Source organism: Puma concolor, chromosome C1 (genome assembly GCF_028749965.1).
Source record: "Puma concolor isolate L17-30 chromosome C1, mPumCon1.1.hap2, whole genome shotgun sequence".
NCBI lineage: Eukaryota > Metazoa > Chordata > Mammalia > Carnivora > Felidae > Puma > Puma concolor.
In genome coordinates this window covers 152,536,255-152,555,343 of record NC_141674.1, presented here as the reverse complement: position 1 = coordinate 152,555,343, position 19,089 = coordinate 152,536,255, and the positions used below count along the sequence as shown (strand labels likewise).

General features: G+C 38.1%; 1 protein-coding gene across 2 annotated transcripts in view; it reads left to right on the top strand.

The window, feature by feature from the left end:
• The first annotated feature begins 212 nt into the window (after nucleotides 1-212).
• Nucleotides 213-19,089, top strand: part of FAP (fibroblast activation protein alpha) — a 75,330-nt gene continuing 56,453 nt past the window's right edge. The window contains exons 1-3 of one of the 2 annotated variants that reach the window (XM_025935024.2): nucleotides 213-363; nucleotides 693-777; nucleotides 18,782-18,880. In XM_025935024.2, the coding sequence (XP_025790809.2) occupies nucleotides 358-363; nucleotides 693-777; nucleotides 18,782-18,880 (190 nt within the window). In that variant the 5' untranslated portion in view covers nucleotides 213-357. Of the gene's footprint in view, nucleotides 364-692; nucleotides 778-18,781; nucleotides 18,881-19,089 lie in introns of those variants that run through there. The other variant, XM_086718753.1, reaches the window with a different exon arrangement.

The window sequence follows — 19,089 nt, the reverse complement described above, 5'->3', positions numbered from 1 at the left end:
ACATAAACCCAAACTTGTTAAAAAAAAATAAATAAAACTAAAACCTCTGTATGTCAACGTAAGCAGATGTTGGTGTAGAATTTACAAGGATGAGAAGGCTATAAAACCTCCCTTGAGCCACTCACAGTTCATTTTAAGGCCAAGAACGCCCCCAAAATCTGTTTCTAATTTTACAGAAATCTTTTGAAATTTGGCACGGTATTCAAAAGTCCGTGGAAAGAAAAAAAAAAAAACAAAAAAACCTTGTCCTAGCTTCAGCTTCCAACTCTGAAGACAGACTTGCTGCTTTTCAACGGTTTTCACAGATCCAGTGACCCACGCTGTGAAGTCAGCTAACTTTCAAAAACATCTGGAAAAATGAAGGTTAGTATATGCAGCCTCAGGTATTGCTAAAGAATGAGGACTAGCTGGGTTGAGTTTGATCAGAGTTTTCTATTGTTTAGAAGGTAAAGATTTATACATAAGTATGCACTTCCTGGAGTAGGTTGGGAGGGAGAGATTATTCTGAATATATTGCAGAAACATTTGTTCTGGCCGAGCTGGAAGAATTCCAGCAATTATAGCCAGATCAGTGGAAAACAATCAAAAGCTTTGTGGGGAGGGAGAAATAGGATTAAGGTGTAAACAAAATCTTGCCATTTCTACTTCCTAGCAGAAACTGTGCATCTGTCAATTTTCTTTATTTTATGTAGATATGGTTAAAAATTGTATTTGGAATTGCCACATCTGCTGTTCTTGCTTTGCTGGTGATGTGCATTGTCTTACGTCCTTCAAGAGGTAAGAATTTTCTCTCTTTTGCTCTCTCTCTGCTTAGGATAGCTTGGAAAGTGCACTAATGCATGGTCGCAAGTGATCGAACATTTCCTAAGTGTCTATTTCCCAAAGTAAGTCTGTTATTTCTAAGAAGACATAGAGGCTCACAGATATGTTGTTGAGCAACCAGAAATACTGAGGAATTTAAGGCACAAGTAGGAAGGGATTTCCAGTATTACTTTCGCAATAGAAAAGCCTAAGCACTATTCCGTATCACTCCCCCCACACACCCGCCAACAATATATGCTAAGTTACAAGTTTGGACAGGCCTTTAGAGAAAATATTTTTAACTAACATTGCTTTTCATTATCGGATTCGCTTATGGAAAATAAAGTAAGAATGGAAAAGTCAAAACAGAGCCTATGGGGTTTTGTATTACGAATCGTTCTAAAAATTTAAGAAGGCATTGGAAAATAGATATCGCAGGAATAGCTGTATAGAAAAGGTGAAATTGTTGCTCTGGATGCAGTAGCAATGAAAAATCAGATTAGAAGACTATCATCAAGTGAGCATTATGTCTAGTGATAAATTGATCCTTTTAAAAGATTAACATTGATCTCAATTTGCTGTAAGTTGGAAGATAGTGTGAACTGATATTGGGACTAGTCTGAATTTAAATTAAGACTGTCTACAAATAATCCAGTGATATTAGGGGAATAAGTTTTTATGAAACAGTTGATGAAGAGAAGCTCAAATTCTAAAATAGGAAAAATATCACAACAATAACAGGTCTTGAGCGTTGGGATCTCAGGAAAGGAGAAAAGTTTGTACTAATAAATATTAAAAGCTTGTGATAGCTAAGATGGGAAACATTTTTGGTTACAGGTTAACTGACAATAAATGCAGACCAGCGGTAAGCCTTTAGCTAAAAAAAATGATCTGTTGCTTTAAAAAAACAAAATGTAGAAAAATATTTTGAAAAATTCAAAATGTTACTGGGATTTTCACAGAATTATAAAATGAAGAAGTTAGTCAACAAGATGAAAGCAGTGTTCTTAGATCTTCAGTGTTAATCTTTAGTCCTTATTCCTGCTATCTTCTGGCACTGATTATTCTTAGGCTGCTGAGATGTGTGTGCCCATCCATATTTTTCGTATGTTTTTTCAAATTAAAATTGTTTTCAGACAAGTGTCTCACCTCAAAGGTTTTGGGCCATATTTTCCTCAAACTATTAATTGTCAGATGGCGGATTAGGTCTAAGTGACCTGTTGAATGCTAATCCGTTCAAAATTAACTCCTTATTTTGAGAGAAACTCACCAGTACTTGAAATCAACACTTTGCTCGCCCCAAAATTAATGTTCTGAGAACAAAAAGTGTGTGGATATTCCTCTGAGCTTGCCGCCATGTCCACAAGCAAGATTGGATTGCATTGGCACTTTGCAGTTTAACCCATAATTTTTAATAACAAATATACTATGGTTATACATTTAATTTTTTTTTTCAACGTTTATTTATTTTTGGGACAGAGAGAGACAGAGCATGAACGGGGGAGGGGCAGAGAGAGAGGGAGACACAGAATCGGAAACAGGCTCCAGGCTCTGAGCCATCAGCCCAGAGCCCGACGCGGGGCTCGAACTCACGGACCGCGAGATCGTGACCTGGCTGAAGTCGGACGCTCAACCGACTGCGCCACCCAGGCGCCCCTGGTTATACATTTATAAAAAGTATACAACACATAGACATTTGTGTAGTTGTATACGATCTCAATCCTTACCTTCTTCCCAAGGTTAGATATGTATATTACACACATAAATATATGTTATAATCTACATATATATTGAAGTCCTATCGTTTGTAACATAGTTGTCCATTTCAACCAACAAGATTAGTCTCTGAGCAAAGTAATTTCTTGAAAGAGTGAAATAGGGGCGCCTGGGTGGCGCAGTCGGTTAAGTGTCCGACTTCAGCCAGGTCACGATCTCGCGGTCCGTGAGTTCGAGCCCCGCGTCAGGCTCTGGGCTGATGGCTCAGAGCCTGGAGCCTGTTTCCGATTCTGTGTCTCCCTCTCTCTCTGCCCCTCCCCCATTCATGCTCTGTCTCTCTCTGTCCCAAAAATAAATAAAAACGTTGAAAAAAAAATTAAAAAAAAAAGAGTGAAATAATCAAATTAAACTTTAGATAAAATTTTATTACTCCTCGAGCAACAGAAAAATCACCAAAAAAAAAAGCTGAGAACTGTATCTTTTATATCCATGATACCATTCTTTTTCTATACTAAGTTGGCTGAAGCACTTCTCAGAATTGCCACTTCAATAACTTGTACATGGGACTATTCGTTGCCTTACTTTTCTGAGCAGGAACAGGTTTGAAGTTTTCCTTCCCTCAAGTCAGTGTATAGGCAGCCCTGATGCTAAGCACATCCTTCTGACCTCCCTCCTGTCTTCTCACCTCACTCCTTAATCATCCCAGATCCAGGACTTCGCTCTCACATCTGTCCGGTGCCTGGTCAGAATAGCATCTAAGGTAATAAGGCAGGAGGAGAAGGGAAGGAGGAACAGAGAATTCAATGCCAAGTAAGCTTCCAGTTAGCATTCTCACACTTCCTCAGAAATACCATTACCTCACATTGGCCTCAAGTGCCCTCGTATTCTTAGCCCAGGGTTTCTGTGCCAGTATAAGAACAGTCTTCCTTTGAGAAACTTAAACACCCACTTAAGAAACATTGGCTTGCTTATTTATTAATTACCGAATTGAGTCCCACCAATGACCTGCCCATCATTGTGCCAGTTACTGGGGAAACAAAGATGCAGTGGTCTAGATTGCCTTCTTAAATGCAAGGTTAAAACCCACTGTGGATGCATAGTCATCACCACCAGAGGAGATTTCTGCCAATCCCCACCAGGTCTCAGTGACAGAAGGAGAGAGATGGGCTTTTCCACACAGGGAGAAGGTCCCAGGAACACCAGCCTCAGTTCTAAAAGAGCTGTGGAGGAATTAGGCAGGATTTTAGGAAAAATAGAAAATGTAGTAGTAAAATGAAAAGATCCATTTACATTACTCACATAATAATAAAAACAAGGGACAACATTTTTGGATACTTCCAAAATTTCCCATTTTTATTTTCAACAAATGGGAAATTCATAGGGTTTTCTATCCCTTAGCCCAAGGCTATCCCCCTTGGCCTCAGCTGACTCTCCTTTCAGCGATGCCCTTTCTAGTCTCCTGACTCTATTCTTTTTCTCTCTTCTTCCCAAGCATCGCTCCACTTCTCTTGTGAAGATGCAATGAGGCCAAGAATGAAACTAACCTCCCCCCTGTTTTCGCCAACCCCAAAGACAAATGCACAGATCTTGTTACAAGAGATTTCAAGAGATAAACAAAAACCCACAAAAAAAACTAGAATTGGAAAGTAATAGAAGTTCCAGAATTTCTTTTTTTTTTTTTAATGTTTTATTTATTTTTGAGACAGGGAGAGACAGAGCATGAACAGGGGAGGGTCAGAGAGAGGGAGACACAGAATCTGAAACAGGCTCCAGGCTCTGGGCTGTCAGCACAGAGCCCGACGCGGGGCCCGAACTCAGGGACCACGAGATCATGACCTGAGCTGAAGTCGGCCGCTTAACCGACTGAGCCACCCAGGCGCCCCTAGAATTTCAAAAGTAAATTCTATATGGCCTTCCTTGCCTCATAATTTACACTCTCAGAATTCCTGGACCTGATTTGTATAAATTGTGTGTGAAAGGAAAGGTGGGCATGCACTGCCCCTCCCCTAAACTTCTACTGCGTGTAGAGTTCCCCACATGATAATGAGCAAATTCTCCACAAGTATTAGCTATTATTTTTTGTTTATGATTTTAATATAGAGTAGCTACTGAAATAGTGACAGCCAGAATTTTATTGTGTTCTTCATCCTAACATACATGGCAAGTAGGCCGTTGATGTATTCCAATTTCAACAGTGTTCTCCGTTCTGAGAGTAGGGAGTCTTTACCCCTGGGTACCATCCCTGTTCTTATCCCTCACCTCCTTGAACGAAAAACGAGTATTTTTCAGAAACTTTTGTGCACAATGCACTCACATAGGACACTAGCAGCATTGGCGCAAAAGCAAGAAGAAAAAAGGAAGAAGTTAAAGGAAACTGGAAAGGGAGGTGCAGAATAAAACTGAAGAAAAGAAAAAGAGAGGGAGAATGCAGTGTGGAGAAGTTGAAAGTTCTCCTGGGCAGTGCCTCCAGGATCTCTCAGTGGAAGGAGAACCATTGGAAGTGCAGCCTCAGATGTCCCTGAAATCCTCTGTCTACCTTTAAACATTTTGCCCCTTTTTGTTGTTTTGGGGTTGGCAGTGTTTTATACAAATTTGTATTAGTTGCCAATTTTTAAGAATCAGAAGATTTCACATAAAAATCTTAGATTTTTTACTCCACTTTAAATATTAGATCTGGCAACATTGGGCCCATGGTAACCGTTAGTTGAAAAGTAGGTGCTCTCTTTAGATGGGCAATGCATTCTCCAGTCTGCCACAGACCATACAACTTCCCATTTTATTGTGCACAGGACACCATATTCATTTACAATATCTGCCCGACTTCTGAAAACAGTTGGATTTTTAACCCTTGGACTGAATGAGGCATATGATTCCTCCTAGGATTAAAACTAGCAATCTACAGGGTTCCTGGGTGGCTCAGTCAGCTAAGTGTCTGACTCTTGGTTTCAGCTCAGGTCATGATCTCACGGTTTGAGTTCGAGCCCCACATTGGGCTTTGAGCTAACAATACAGAGCCTTCTTGGGATTCTCTCTCTCCTTCTCTCTCTGCCCCTCCCCTGCTCGTCCCCTGTTTCTCTCACAAAATAAATAAATAAACCTAAAAAATTTTTAAAAATAACAGTCTACTAAATATGAAAAACCTGAGATTAGCAGCCTAGAGTTATCCAATATCCACAACATCCAGTCCATTGTGGCCCCCTGACATGTCAATTATTTGTCCAACGATTATTTGTTAAACACCTTCCAAATAACTGCCACTAGTCTAGGGCATGGATGACAAGATCTCCATCCTTAAGAAAGAGCAGTCTGATGATAAGCAAATAAATATCGAAGATAGTTCAATTTCTTAAAAATGTTACCTAGAACAAGTAGAGTGAGGGTTGTATTGACATCTAGGACTGCCATAACAAAATACCACAGGCTGGGTGGCTTAAAAAACAAAACTTTATTTTGTCACAGTTCTGGCGGCTGGAAGTGCAGGATCAAGGTGCAGACAGGTTTGGTTTTTTTGGAAGCTTCCCTTCTTCGCTTGTAGATGGCTGTGTCCTCACATGGCCTTTTCTCTATGCACACACACTCCTGGTGCCTCTTCCTCTTCTTATAAGGACACCAGTTATATTGGATTAGGGCTCCACCATTATGATTTTATGTAACCTTAATTATGTACCTCTTTAAGGGCCCTGTCTCCAAATACAATCACATCAAAGGTTAGAGCTTCAGTCTTTGAATTTTGGGAGACACAATCTGGTCTGTAAAGAAGGTCATCAATGAGCCTCCTCTGAGATGACAACTGAGCTGCGACCTTAAGGACAGGGGGGTTACAATCCTCAAGCCAGGGATAAATCCTCAATGCAGAGGGAAATGCAGGCACAAAGTCCCTGAAGCAGGAAAGTGTTTAAGAAGTTCAAGGAATCAAAAAGAGAATGATAGCTGTGAGGTCAAATTGTGTAAACCAGTTAGCACAGGAAAATATGTATATACACATATGTTTACAGTTATACACACACCTATATAAAATCTACAGTGATTGCTTCCTTAGCTAGGTAATGCCTTATATAATTCATTTCAGAAGATATCTGAAGCCATAGACAATTTGGAAAGAACCGAAATCAGTATTTTGCAAGAAATATAATTTAGGATGTCTGCATTTTAGGCAAAAATCCACAGTTGGTAATATTACTATTACTACTACTATAACCTCCGTCATCACTGTTTGTAAAATCAGATACATGTGAGACGAAATCATCTTCAAAGGAGATGTGAATATGTTTTTAGGGCTTGAAATTTTCCCAGTATCAACATTCAGAACTGTGAAACAGACTCCCTCAAACATCTAAGAGTTTTAAGCTTATTTTTTCACTGTTCTTTTGGAGGAAATATGGGCAAGTCTGAAGGATTGAGGAAAAGGTTCAGAAAGTTCATGGACATGAAAGAGCTTTTGAGTTGAGCATAAACAAATCAACTTTGCAGATTATATTTCTGTAATTTGCACTTGGATTTTTAAATCACAGAAGATGATTCTTGGCAAACTTTCAATGAGTTTTGCCAAATTTTAAATAATATAGAAAATAATCCGTGTTTGGATGAGTCCCATCATGCAGAGGAGTTTACCTGTCTCTGATTTCCAAAGGGAATTGTGTTACAACTTACACAAGAACTTCTAGTCACAGATATACTTGAAAAAAAAAAATCTCTAAAGCTCAAATCAGGTTTGTGTATTTGGGGATAAAAGTTTTTAAGAACCAGAGACAGTCAAACTGAGTCTTAAAATATATTGTAATAATTAGCACAGTAGGCACAAATTGAAATGATTTTCCATAGGATAATCAAACACGAGCCAATCTTTTGTTTAAAATTTATTCCCACGGGGCGCCTGGGTGGCTCAGTCAGTTAACCGGCCAACTTCGGCTCAGGTCATGATCTAGCAGTCGGTGAGTTCGAGCCCTGCGACGGGCTCTGTGCTGACAGCTCAGAGACTGGAGCCTGTTTCAGATTCTGTGTCTCCCTCTCTCTGACCCTCCCCCGTTCATGCTCTCTCTCTGTCTCAAAAATAAATAAATGTTAAATAAATAAATAAATAAATAAATAAATAAATAAATTTATTCCCTATTTATATGCAAAGCAAAGAACTTATTTTTCATTTCAGTATCTTTGTGAATTAACAAAAATTATGTAGTAAAAACAGAATAACTGACAACTCTTATTAACCTGTATTCCTATTAATCATAAAAAGAATATGATTGCTTAGTATCTAAATTAAATTTTTTTTTTTTTTTTTTTTTTTTTTAATTTTTTTTTTTTTTTTTTTTTCAACGTTTATTTATTTTTGGGACAGAGAGAGACAGAGCATGAACGGGGGAGGGGCAGAGAGAGAGGGAGACACAGAATCGGAAACAGGCTCCAGGCTCCGAGCCATCAGCCCAGAGCCTGACGCGGGGCTCGAACTCACGGACCGCGAGATCGTGACCTGGCTGAAGTCGGACGCTTAACCGACTGCGCCACCCAGGCGCCCCTAAATTAAATTTTTTCATATAGGTTATGATTTTATACTTGGTAGAAAAACTGATGTAATAGAATATGTAAAATTAAAAAAAATTAATGTCTATTTATTTGTTTATTTATTTATTTTGAGAGAGAGAGAGAGAGAGCACAAGCAGGGTAGAGGCAGAGAGAGAGGGACACACAGAGTCCGAAGCAACTCCAGGCTCTGAGCTGTCAGCACAGAGCCCGACGCGGCCCTGAACCCACAGACTGGGAGATCATGACCTGAGCTGAAGTCGGACACTCCACCGACTGAGCCACACAGGCACCCTTGATGTGATAGAATCTTTAAAGTAACAGGATGAAAAGACTGTATGCCCAAAAATCAGGTAACATATATAAAATGGAAAAATTTCTAGAAAGATACAAACTCCCCAAATTTACTCAAGATTAAGTGCAAATCTGAATAGAACTATAAGAACTAAAGAGATTGACTTAGTGATTTTAAAACTTCCAACAAAGAAAACCCCAGGCCCAGATGGCTTCACTGGCAAATGCTACCAAACATTTAAAGAAGAATTATTACCAATCTTTCACAAACTTTTCCAAAAATAGAAAAGAATGCCTCTCAATTCATTCCACAGGCCGGTATTAGCATGACACCAAAACCCACAGAAAGATGTCACAAGAAAAAAAGTTACAGACTAATATCTCTCAGGAATATAGATTAAAAAAAATCCTCAACAAAATACTAGGAAACCAAATTCAGTTATGTTTGAAGGATTATATAGCATTACCAAGAGGAATTTATCCCAAGAATGTTGGTTTAACATCCAAAAATCAATTACTATAATAAACTGTATTAATGGAAAAAAAAGACAAAAACCACGTGATTATCTCAATGGACACAGGAAAAATTTAAGGAAATCTAACACTCTTTCATTGTAAAAGCACTAAGCAGACTAAAGATAGGAGGAATTTCCTCTATCTGATCAATGTCATCTACAAAACATTCACAGCTAACATCACAGTGCTATAAGATTCAGTGCTTCCCCCCTAAGATCAAGAACAACACAGCATGTCTTCTCTCACCACTTCTGTTCCATATTTTTTGATGGTTGTAACCAGGGCAATTAGGTAAGGAAAAGAAATAAAAAGGATCCAGACTGGAAAGGAAGAAATAAAATTATCTCTATTTGCAGATGATATAATATGGTTTATAGAAAATCTCAAGGAATTCACCAAAAGAAAATTATTCAAACAACTTAGAAAAGTTGCAACTTTAGAAAATAATAACAACTTTAGAAAAGTTGCAAGACACAAGATCAGTGTGAAAAATCAATTGTACATTAGCAATAAACATACATTAGCCATAAACAGTACAAAAAGATCTAAATAAATGGAAAGACATCCTACATAAACTTTATATAGATCAGAAAACTAAATATTTTTAAGATGGCAATACTCACTAAATTTATCTACAGATTAAAAGTAATTCTTATCCAAATCCCAGATAACTTGCAGAAATTGACAAGCTGAAAACTAAAATTCATATGGAAATGCAAAGGACCCAGAATAGTTATCTTGAAAAAGAACAAAGTTGGAGGAATCACACTTCCTTATTTCAAAACTTAGTACAAAACTTACATAGTCATAACAGTGTGCTGCCTGCATAAGGACGCACATATAGATCAATGGAATACAATTTCAAGTCCAAAATTAAAGCCTTATATATATGATTCATTGATTTTTTTGCAAGGGTGCCATAACAATTTAATGGGGAAAATGCTTCAACAAATGGTGTTGGGAGAACAGGATGTCCACATTAAAAACAGATATTGGACTTCTTACCTCTCACTATATGTAAAACTTAACTCACAATAGATCAGAGACTTAAATGTAAGAGACTTAAATGTAAAAGCTAAAGCTATGTGAGTCTTAAAACAAAACATAGGAATAAATCTTCATGTTCTTGGATTAGTCAATGGTTTCATAGATACAAGCAACAAAAGGCTAAGTACATAAATTGAACTTCGTTGAAATTTAATGCTTTGGGCTTACAAAGGATACCATCGAGAAAGTGAAAAGACTACCCACAAGATGGGGAAAAATATTTGCAAATCATATATCTGATTTGAATTCAGAACAAATAAAGAACTCTTAAAAGTCAATAATAAAAAGGCAAATAAACCAATTTAAACATAGACAAAAGATAGACATACCCCCATCCAAAAAAAAAAAAAGGTATGCAAATGACCAATAAATACATGAAGAGATGCTCAACATCATTAGTCATTAGAAAAACGTAAATCAAAATCTGAATGAAATACCAGGAATGAAGTTGCAGGTAGAGCAATTAGGTGTCCATTATAGTCTACCTAGTGAGAAATGGCTTGGTCTTGAAGCCATTGGTCTAGAAATGGAGAAAAGCAGACACAGTAGAGAGAGATTTTGGAGACAGGGTTGTCAGGTTTAGGTGCTGGAAAAAGGAAGAGGGGGAGGAGAGAAGTCAAGGATAACTCCCAGGTATTTGAATTGAGGAACTACATGGATGGTAGTGTCATTACTTGGAGGAGTCTGGAGGGGCAGCGTGGAATTCTTTTATTCTTAGCTTGTAACATACTGATTTTGAAATGCCTGAGAGATGTGCGAGTGGAGATGTTAAGAAGGAGGGCTTTTTTTTAAAGTTTATTTATTTATTTTGAGAGAGAGAGAGAGAGGGAGAGAGAGAGTGCATGTACACACATGAACAGGGAAAGGGCCGAGGCAGAGGGAAAGAGAGAGAATCCCAAGCAGGCTCTTCACTGTCAACACAGAGCCCCACATGGGGCTTGAACCCACAAACCGTGAGATCATGACCTGAGCCAAAACCAAGAGACAGATTCTTAACTGACTGAGCCACCCAGGCACCCCAAGGATAAGGTTTAATATACAGGTCTGGAATCTAAAGAACAAATCCAAGGGGGGGTCAGGTGTGGCAATGGTGGTGGAGGTGAGTCAGGCCAACCATGTGTAATAGAAATCCTAAAATGAAATGGCTGAGGAAAGTGGCTCTCCTCAGACCCCAAGGAATACCAACAGAAGCCACTCCAAAATCTAAACCAGATATTAGAGGCAGATGAGCTGGCAACGTAGACTGAGTGAGCCTTCAAAAATAAACAAGGTATGCTTTTACCTTCAAGGTCACCCAAATGGCATTTACTGTTCCTGTTCTCATGCATTATGTTGACCATGTCCTCTGATCTTCAAAGCTTTAGAGATCATGGGAAAAAAAATGCCCTAATTATAATAACATGGCACAATAATGACATAATACACAAACGGACTTGAAAAACTGACAATTCCTTTGACTTACGTTGTTTAGTGTTATTTGTAGAGAAAATTGTGGAAAATTGCTTTCAGAACTGCGAACTACTACATTCTTCAGTGAGACATTAAAAGGTTTCTTGCAACCTCTGCTTTGACGAAGCTCAAATTGCTCCGTTTTCTCTTCACTTACGTTTTGAGGTGTAATTATTCTACGCTCTTGTGTGTGGCTTGCTTCTTGACCTTATTTTTGTGTTTGTTTCGTTCTGTGGTTGTTTTAACGTGTGCTTTCACTTTAAATCACAGTATAGTAATAAAATGCGAGCCTCTAAGATCAGATAGAGCTGGATTTAAACTCCATCTTTGCTCTGTGTTAGGCAAGTTACTTTATCTCTCTAATTTCCATTTCCTAATCTGTAACATAGTGTTGATAATAGTACTTACACCCGAGAGTTGCTGTGAATATTTAATGGGACCAATGCGTGTAGTGTACTTAGTACTTATAAGAACCTAGTAAATTATTACTCGTCTAAGGCTGCCTCAGACCTATTTTTTTTTCAGAGTTGTAAGCCTTTGCTCAAATATAATGTTAGTTTGTGAATAGTATACTTCGCACCCTAATACTTCCTACCCTAACCCTTGCGGTGTTCACTCCAGAAACATGCATGACCTGGTGTGATGGTTGGAGGTGACGCTGCCTCACAGACAGCATCTCTGCAGACCCCACAGAAGCACAGGTGTGGTGTGTGTGGGGTCTCGGGTCACTTTCCCTGAGGTGGCTCATAAGCATTGCTTCCAAGTCAAGTTCAAAAGTGAGAGCAAAATGACCTACTAGCCATTTGTGTTCCCCTTTAATAAACCGTATTTTCTCATTTAGTTTATGATGAATATTGCAGCTAACATCAGATGTCTCTGCTCCAACACTTACTCTCAGTTTTTCAGGACTGGAAAATTAAAGAGCAGAAATAGAAACAGAATCCTGATAAAGAATACACAAAGTTTTAAGAAAGAATTAAGAAAATAGTGAATCATTACTTGTGAATCATTTCTATGAATTGTAATTTCTTGGATTTGTAATTGAAGTAATTTTCAGCTTTGCTTTAATAGGTTGAAAATGAAGATAATTAAAGTATGGTTAATTAGAGTGTTTAAGCGGTGTATGAGTAACTTGTGCTAAAGACGGGCCAAATTGAATTTAAGGGCACTATCAGGAATTAGGTGTTAATCAAGTGAGTGTCAGCTATGTATAGAAGAGAGATATGCTTTCAGAATTCATTTGTGCTTCTGTTCAACTATTTAAAGTTTAAGAATTATGGATGCCAAAACTAAACTTCCAAAATAATCAAAAGGTTATATTTCAAAATTAAAATGTTATTTGGAAAAGTGCATGAAAATCTATTTATTCATACAGTAACTATAGTGGAATATTTTTCAAGTGACTAGAAATTGTTTAGTGTGATTGATGCCACAGAGTTGCACTTTATACTGATTTACACACACACACACGTGCGCGTGCACACACACACACACACTCAAACCACTAGAAAACAATGACTCCCATGCTTTCCCTGCAATCTTCCTTTAATCTAATCTGGGGCAGAATCAGCACACACACACACATCCCTTGCCTTTTCTCCATTCTTCAAGGATCAGCAGAGGAATGTACCTAAAGAGGAGTCCATGTAGACACAGCCTCAACAGATAATGAGCAGGAGGATTGCACAGGGGCGTAAACATTAAGAGAGACCATCAACCTTTTGAAATCCACGATCAACACTTAGTTGTAGAGTGTCTTTATGTATGAGGTATGGATTGCGATGCAGACCAGGAATTTATAGGCAAAGAGCAAGTCTACTGATAGGCCCAGGAGTACATTGAATCAAGTAGATTCAACGAAATCACTAAATTTGGATTCTTTGAAGAAGCACCAACTTGGGGTGCTTGGTAAAAATAAAAGCTACCAGGGCCCCAGGGCCTAGAGATTCTAAATCAGTAGGTTTGAGACAAGGACTAGGAATCTGTTTTTCAAAAAGCACTCCCAGGGACTCCAAGGACTAAACTTTTATGCATTCTGTAAATGAAGATATGTCCAGGTAGAAGAGTGTATACATGAAATTCACAACATGGACAGGAGAGTAAAGAGTAAGGATATGCAAATCTTTGAGGGAGAATTGACAAAAATAAGTTAACACAAAATCTGTTTAGTTGATTTATTTTTTAATTCAACAATTATTTATCGTGCTCCCACTCTATGCCAAGTAGTCCTGGCTACTGGGCATATATGCATGAGAAAAATCAAATACAGACCCTACTCTCATGGGTAAACACCCACACCTTATCCAATTCACATAAATATAGAGATGAAAAGGGTATGTGTACAATATAATTTAGGTAAGTACTGAGATAGCAGTTAGCTAATGACAGTTTCATAGAACCCAGTGGAAGATCATTTTTGCTGGTAGCTGATACAGGGGTTTTAACACTGGTAGTGTAGTAAAACATAACTATGTTTATGGTCTTTCTAGATGTACAAACAACCAAAGCTTGGATTGGAAATTCTGAGTAAACTTCATGTTTCATAACTCATATTATGTGACCTAATGCAACTTCTCAGAACAGATATATTACTCCACTGCATTTATGAACATGTGGCCATTTTCAGCAGAAAGAAAAGAATGCCTAATTTAAATTCTTCCCATTTGATTTGGTACTCCTCTGAGCCCAGCCTGACTCTGGCATAATCACACCTTCTGAGCTCTGGCTACACCACACGTAAGGTTAAGAGCAGTGGCTTGCCCTAAATCTGTGCCATGAACCTTATTTCCACACCAACATAGCTGGCTCCTCTGGATATGTTTTTTGTGCATCCACTCATCACTTCTGGGTGCTGGTGGGGCTTATTATCACTATACTAATTAGCAATCTAATTAATACATGTTTAAAATTGCTTTTCAGATATTTTGAGTCATAATAGGACATATGCTAAGTTCTCTCTCTCTTTTTTTTTTTTTTTTTTAACATTTATTTATTTTTTGGGGACAGAGAGAGACAGAGCATGAACGGGGGAGGGGCAGAGAGAGAGGGAGACACAGAATCGGAAACAGGCTCCAGGCTCTGAGCCATCAGCCCAGAGCCCGACACGGGGCTCGAACTCACGGACCGCGAGATCGTGACCTGGCTGAAGTCGGACGCTTAACCGACTGTGCCACCCAGGCGCCCCCATATGCTAAGTTCTCTATATAGATTGTTGGCATTTATAGCTACTATGCACCCATTTAAAAAAATGACTAACTAGGGAGTAGTATGAAATACACTTTCATGTAACTTTCCTGAATAATCTAAATTAGAGGTTCTAAAAGAGTAAATAACTGATCCTTAAAATCTTTTTGAAAAATCTGACAAGGATCAGTATGATTGTTAAGGATATGAAAAGGAAAATGGGTAGGTATTTTAAAAATAACTTGAAATTCTTGTTTTTTATAAACTTTTTTTATCCATGTATGTGATATTAGTACTAACTGCATTTATGATCACAATTGTGATATTTCAGTTGTAAAGCTGTAAGATGACCAAAATGTTCCAAACACAACTGATGAATTTTATTCTATCAAAATAAAAGTGAACATTAATTATATACTAATGGTCTAATCTGAAACTGCATTTCCCATCTGTGGTTTTAGTAGATATTCAAAAACAAAACAAAACAAAAACGGTGCCAGTGGTCAAATTAGTTTGGAAAACACTGATCAAGAATATTTATTTGGTTGGGCAAAATGGGTGAAAGGGAGTGGGAGATACAGGCTTCCAGTTAGAGAATGGATAAGTCACGGGAATAAAAGGCACAGCATAAGGAACATAGTCAGTGATATTGTAATAGCGATGTAACGGGACAGATGGTAGCTATGCTTGTGGAGAACATAGCATAATGACTGTATAAACTTGTTGAATCACTATGTTGTACACCTGAAACTAATGTAACATTGTGTGTCAACTATTCCCAAATTTTAAAAAAAGGAAAAAATATTTAAAGAATACAGATAAGTTAATAGCAAAAGCTAACATTTATTCACTGATTACCATGTTCCAAGCATAGAGCTCAATGTTTCATTTCAATTAGCTCACTTAATTTAACCTTCTACAGAAATGAAAATTAACTGTAGCTATGAATTTCTCGATTAAGCATAATTGCAAGTAAGGAAAATTATATGCAAGGATATTTAAATAGGAAAATCTATTATGTAAGTCATCAGCCAAAGTCAAAGCATTACTTATGCTAGACAAAAAAGTGAATAAATAAACCACCAATGTTATATTTATTTATTGAATTAATATCAAAAAAAAGTTTTTTACAAAGCAATTATCTAGGGCTTTTTTTTGTATTCACAATAAAAGGATTCACTGAATTGAAAATTTCTTCATCTATAGGTTCAGGATTGTGTAGACAAAATTAAATGCATCTCAAAAAGGGAAGTAATTTCCACTGCAAATAGTATTAGAATTTCCCCTTGACTATATTAGAAACAGATTGTAATTTGCTTTTAGAAGAGTTAAGTAAAATTTATTTAAAATACTTAGCAAGTATTCTAATGTTATTGTAGTAAAATGGTCTTTTATTCATTGAATAGGAATTATAAAAATCAGTGGTGTATATCTTACACAAGAACATTCAATTAAATAGAAGAACTTTTATTATGAATAACTATCTGGCTTAGAATTCAAGGAGAATTTAAGAAGATGAATATTTTAAAAAACCGAATAACTTAGTGTTATTATTTAGGGTCTACTTGCAAAAGGGTTCACCAGCCACCTGTTGTTCTTATAGCCACCAGAATAATTTTTAGTAAATTAAGAAAAGAATTCAGTGTCCTAATTAAGCATATGGAGCATACATACATCAGTGTGAATCAGTTAAAATAACATAAGATGATATTATCCAGTTGGTCAATTAACTCTTATCACATGGCAGTACATTTATGTAATTACAAGGTTATAGAGCATGCTGATTCTCAAATTTCAAAAGCTAGTGTGGAAGTGCTGGAAGTATTATCATTTTCTAGTACAGTCCTTCATAATATTTCAGGTGAGTAAGCTATGATGCCAGAGATTGACTTACCAAAGCCATACAGGAAATTAGTAGTAGAATGATTCTGTAAAAAAAGAGGACATAGGTCTCATCCATCCATCCATCTTTCCATCCATCCATCCATCCATCTGTCCATCCATCCATTCTTCATTTAAGGTATTCATCCATTGAACAAGCATTTATGAAATGCCTATTGTATTCTAGATACAAAGGATGTGATGGTGAGCAAAACTACACATGGTCCCTGAACTTATTGTGACTGAGAATATGGTAGAAGGTGGAGAAATAATAATAAAATACTCAAATACATACATGATTACAAATCAAGACAAATGCTTTCATGCAAAAGAACATGGTCTATCGTAATGTATAACAAGGGAACCAGATCTAAACCAGAGGGTCAGAAGGAGCTTCCCAGAGGAAGTAGCCGTTATATTAAGCATTCAAGCATGACTAGAAGATATGGGAGGGGAGAAGGTGGAAAGAAGTGCAGAAGCCCCAGAGAAAGAAATGAGAAAGCCCAGTATGTTTGGAATCTAAAAAGAAATGACAGAGAGGCAAGAAGGGACTGGAGGGCCATCCCAGACCATCCAGGGCCTATAGTTCAGACTAACATTTTTGGTCTTTATCCTAAGAGTTATGGAAAGCTATGAGACAGTTTAGCAGGAGGATAAAGTTATAGCTCTCATCTTCAACAGTTTTATTTTTACATGGGCAAATACCAGATTCACAAATGCTATTCAAGGTAGAGGACATTTTTCTAAGTTTTGGTTCTGTAAGTGATGGCCTGGAGAAGGGGTAGGGTGGGAGGGATGGAGAATGGCAATATGGATATGAAGGAGGACTGGAAGATGGTTGCCATACTATCCATCTGGCGTATCTGACTGTTTAGGAGCTCTGTAATGAATGTGTTCTGAGAATAGAGTCGTGTTTGAAAAACACAATTGTTTTGGAAGATTCAAATGTAGGTGAAACTTGCCTGTGGTCTGTCAGCTACCTTAGGTGAGGTTTTACATGGAAATCCTCTACTTCTGGAAATTTTAAGATCATTTGTATAGATCATGTGGTTTCGGTTCTTTTTTTTTTTCCCCTGTCCCACTTTCTCTTTATAAAAATCCCAGTCAGGATAAGAAATTATCTACTTTCATTGATACATTCTCTCTTGAGATGTCTGAAGGTAAGGATTTTGGCTGATCTCTTGTGACCAAATGGGATGCTAAAATATGTCCTTGACAAACCAGTAGTAATCCAAGCCAAGCATCTATGACGAAGTACAAAGAACTGCTTAAAAGATAAGGTGTGGGTTTTTTTTGAAGTTTATTTATTTATGTTGAGAAAGAGAGAGAGGGCTTTTCTCACATGAGCAGGGGAGGGGCAGAAAGAGAGGGAAAGAGAGAATCCCAAGCAGATTTTGCACTGTCAGCACAGAGCCGCATGCGGGGGCTCGAACCCACCAACCGTGAGATCATGACCTGAGCTGAAACTGAGAGTCAGACGCTTAACCCATCGAGCCCCACCCAGGCACACAAAGGACGAAGTTTTTAAGCTAGGTCTGCAATCCCAGCTTTGCAAGGTTTAGGGTTGTTGGAAGGTCACCTCATCTTTTAAAAATATATTTTGGGGGGGAGGGCCTCCGGGGTGGCACAGTCAGTTAAGAATCCGGCTTCAGCTCAGGCCATGATCTCCCAGTTCATGTGTTCAAGCCCCGCATTGGGTTCTGTGCTGACAGCTGGGAGCCTGAAGCCTGCTTTGGATTCTGTGTCTCCTTCTCTCTCTCTGCCCCTCCCCCACTCACGCTCTGTCGCCCTTGTGGTTTGTCAGCTACCTTAGGTGAGGTTTTATATGGAAATCCTATACTTCTAGAATTAAAAAAAATTTTTTTTAATATTTTTTTAATGTTTATTTTTGAGAGAGACAGATGGAGCGCGAGTGGGGGAGGGGCAGAGAGCAAGAAGGAGACCCAGAATCTGAAGCAAGCTACAGGCTTCGAGCTGTCAGAGCCCTAGGAGGGGCTCAAACCCACAAACTGCGAGATCATGACCTGGGCTGAACTAGGAAGCTTAACGTCTGAGCTACCCAGGTGCCCCAGGTCATCTGTCATCTTATCTTTTATAAAAGACCTCTGACAACCCTGTGCTGCCTGAAGAGGGTTCCTACAACCCATCATGGCCTTCCTGAGTGCCCACCATACTCCTTCTGGTAAGCCGACTGTCTCTCTAGGCCTTGATTAGCCTCTCTATCAAGGCGATGACACTCACAACTCTTAACAGGGGTGAAAAGTTTAGCAATGGCAGTGTTTTCATTACAGGAGACAGGACAGATGAGAGACAGGCTCAGGATTTATTTGCGTTATTAATCATCTTTTTAGTAATACTGTTTCCATCTCCCCTAAAGTTCATGACTCTGAAGGAAGTACAACAAGAACACTCACATTGAAGGATATTTTAAATGGGACATTTTCCTATAAGACATTTTTTCCAAACTGGATTTCAGGTAAGTGGATTGTTTCTTTACCTTTTGAGGTTTTTGAAAATACGTGTTTTTGTTTTTATTTTTCGTGCCAATACATCTCAATGGTAACAGAGGCCATATCAATTGAAATAGAAAAAAAGAGCACTTACTTAGATAAGTCAAATGGCCACCAAAGCACCTTTGACAGAACCATTTGCCGAATAGTAATGATGCCAGTTGGATTTTCAGTA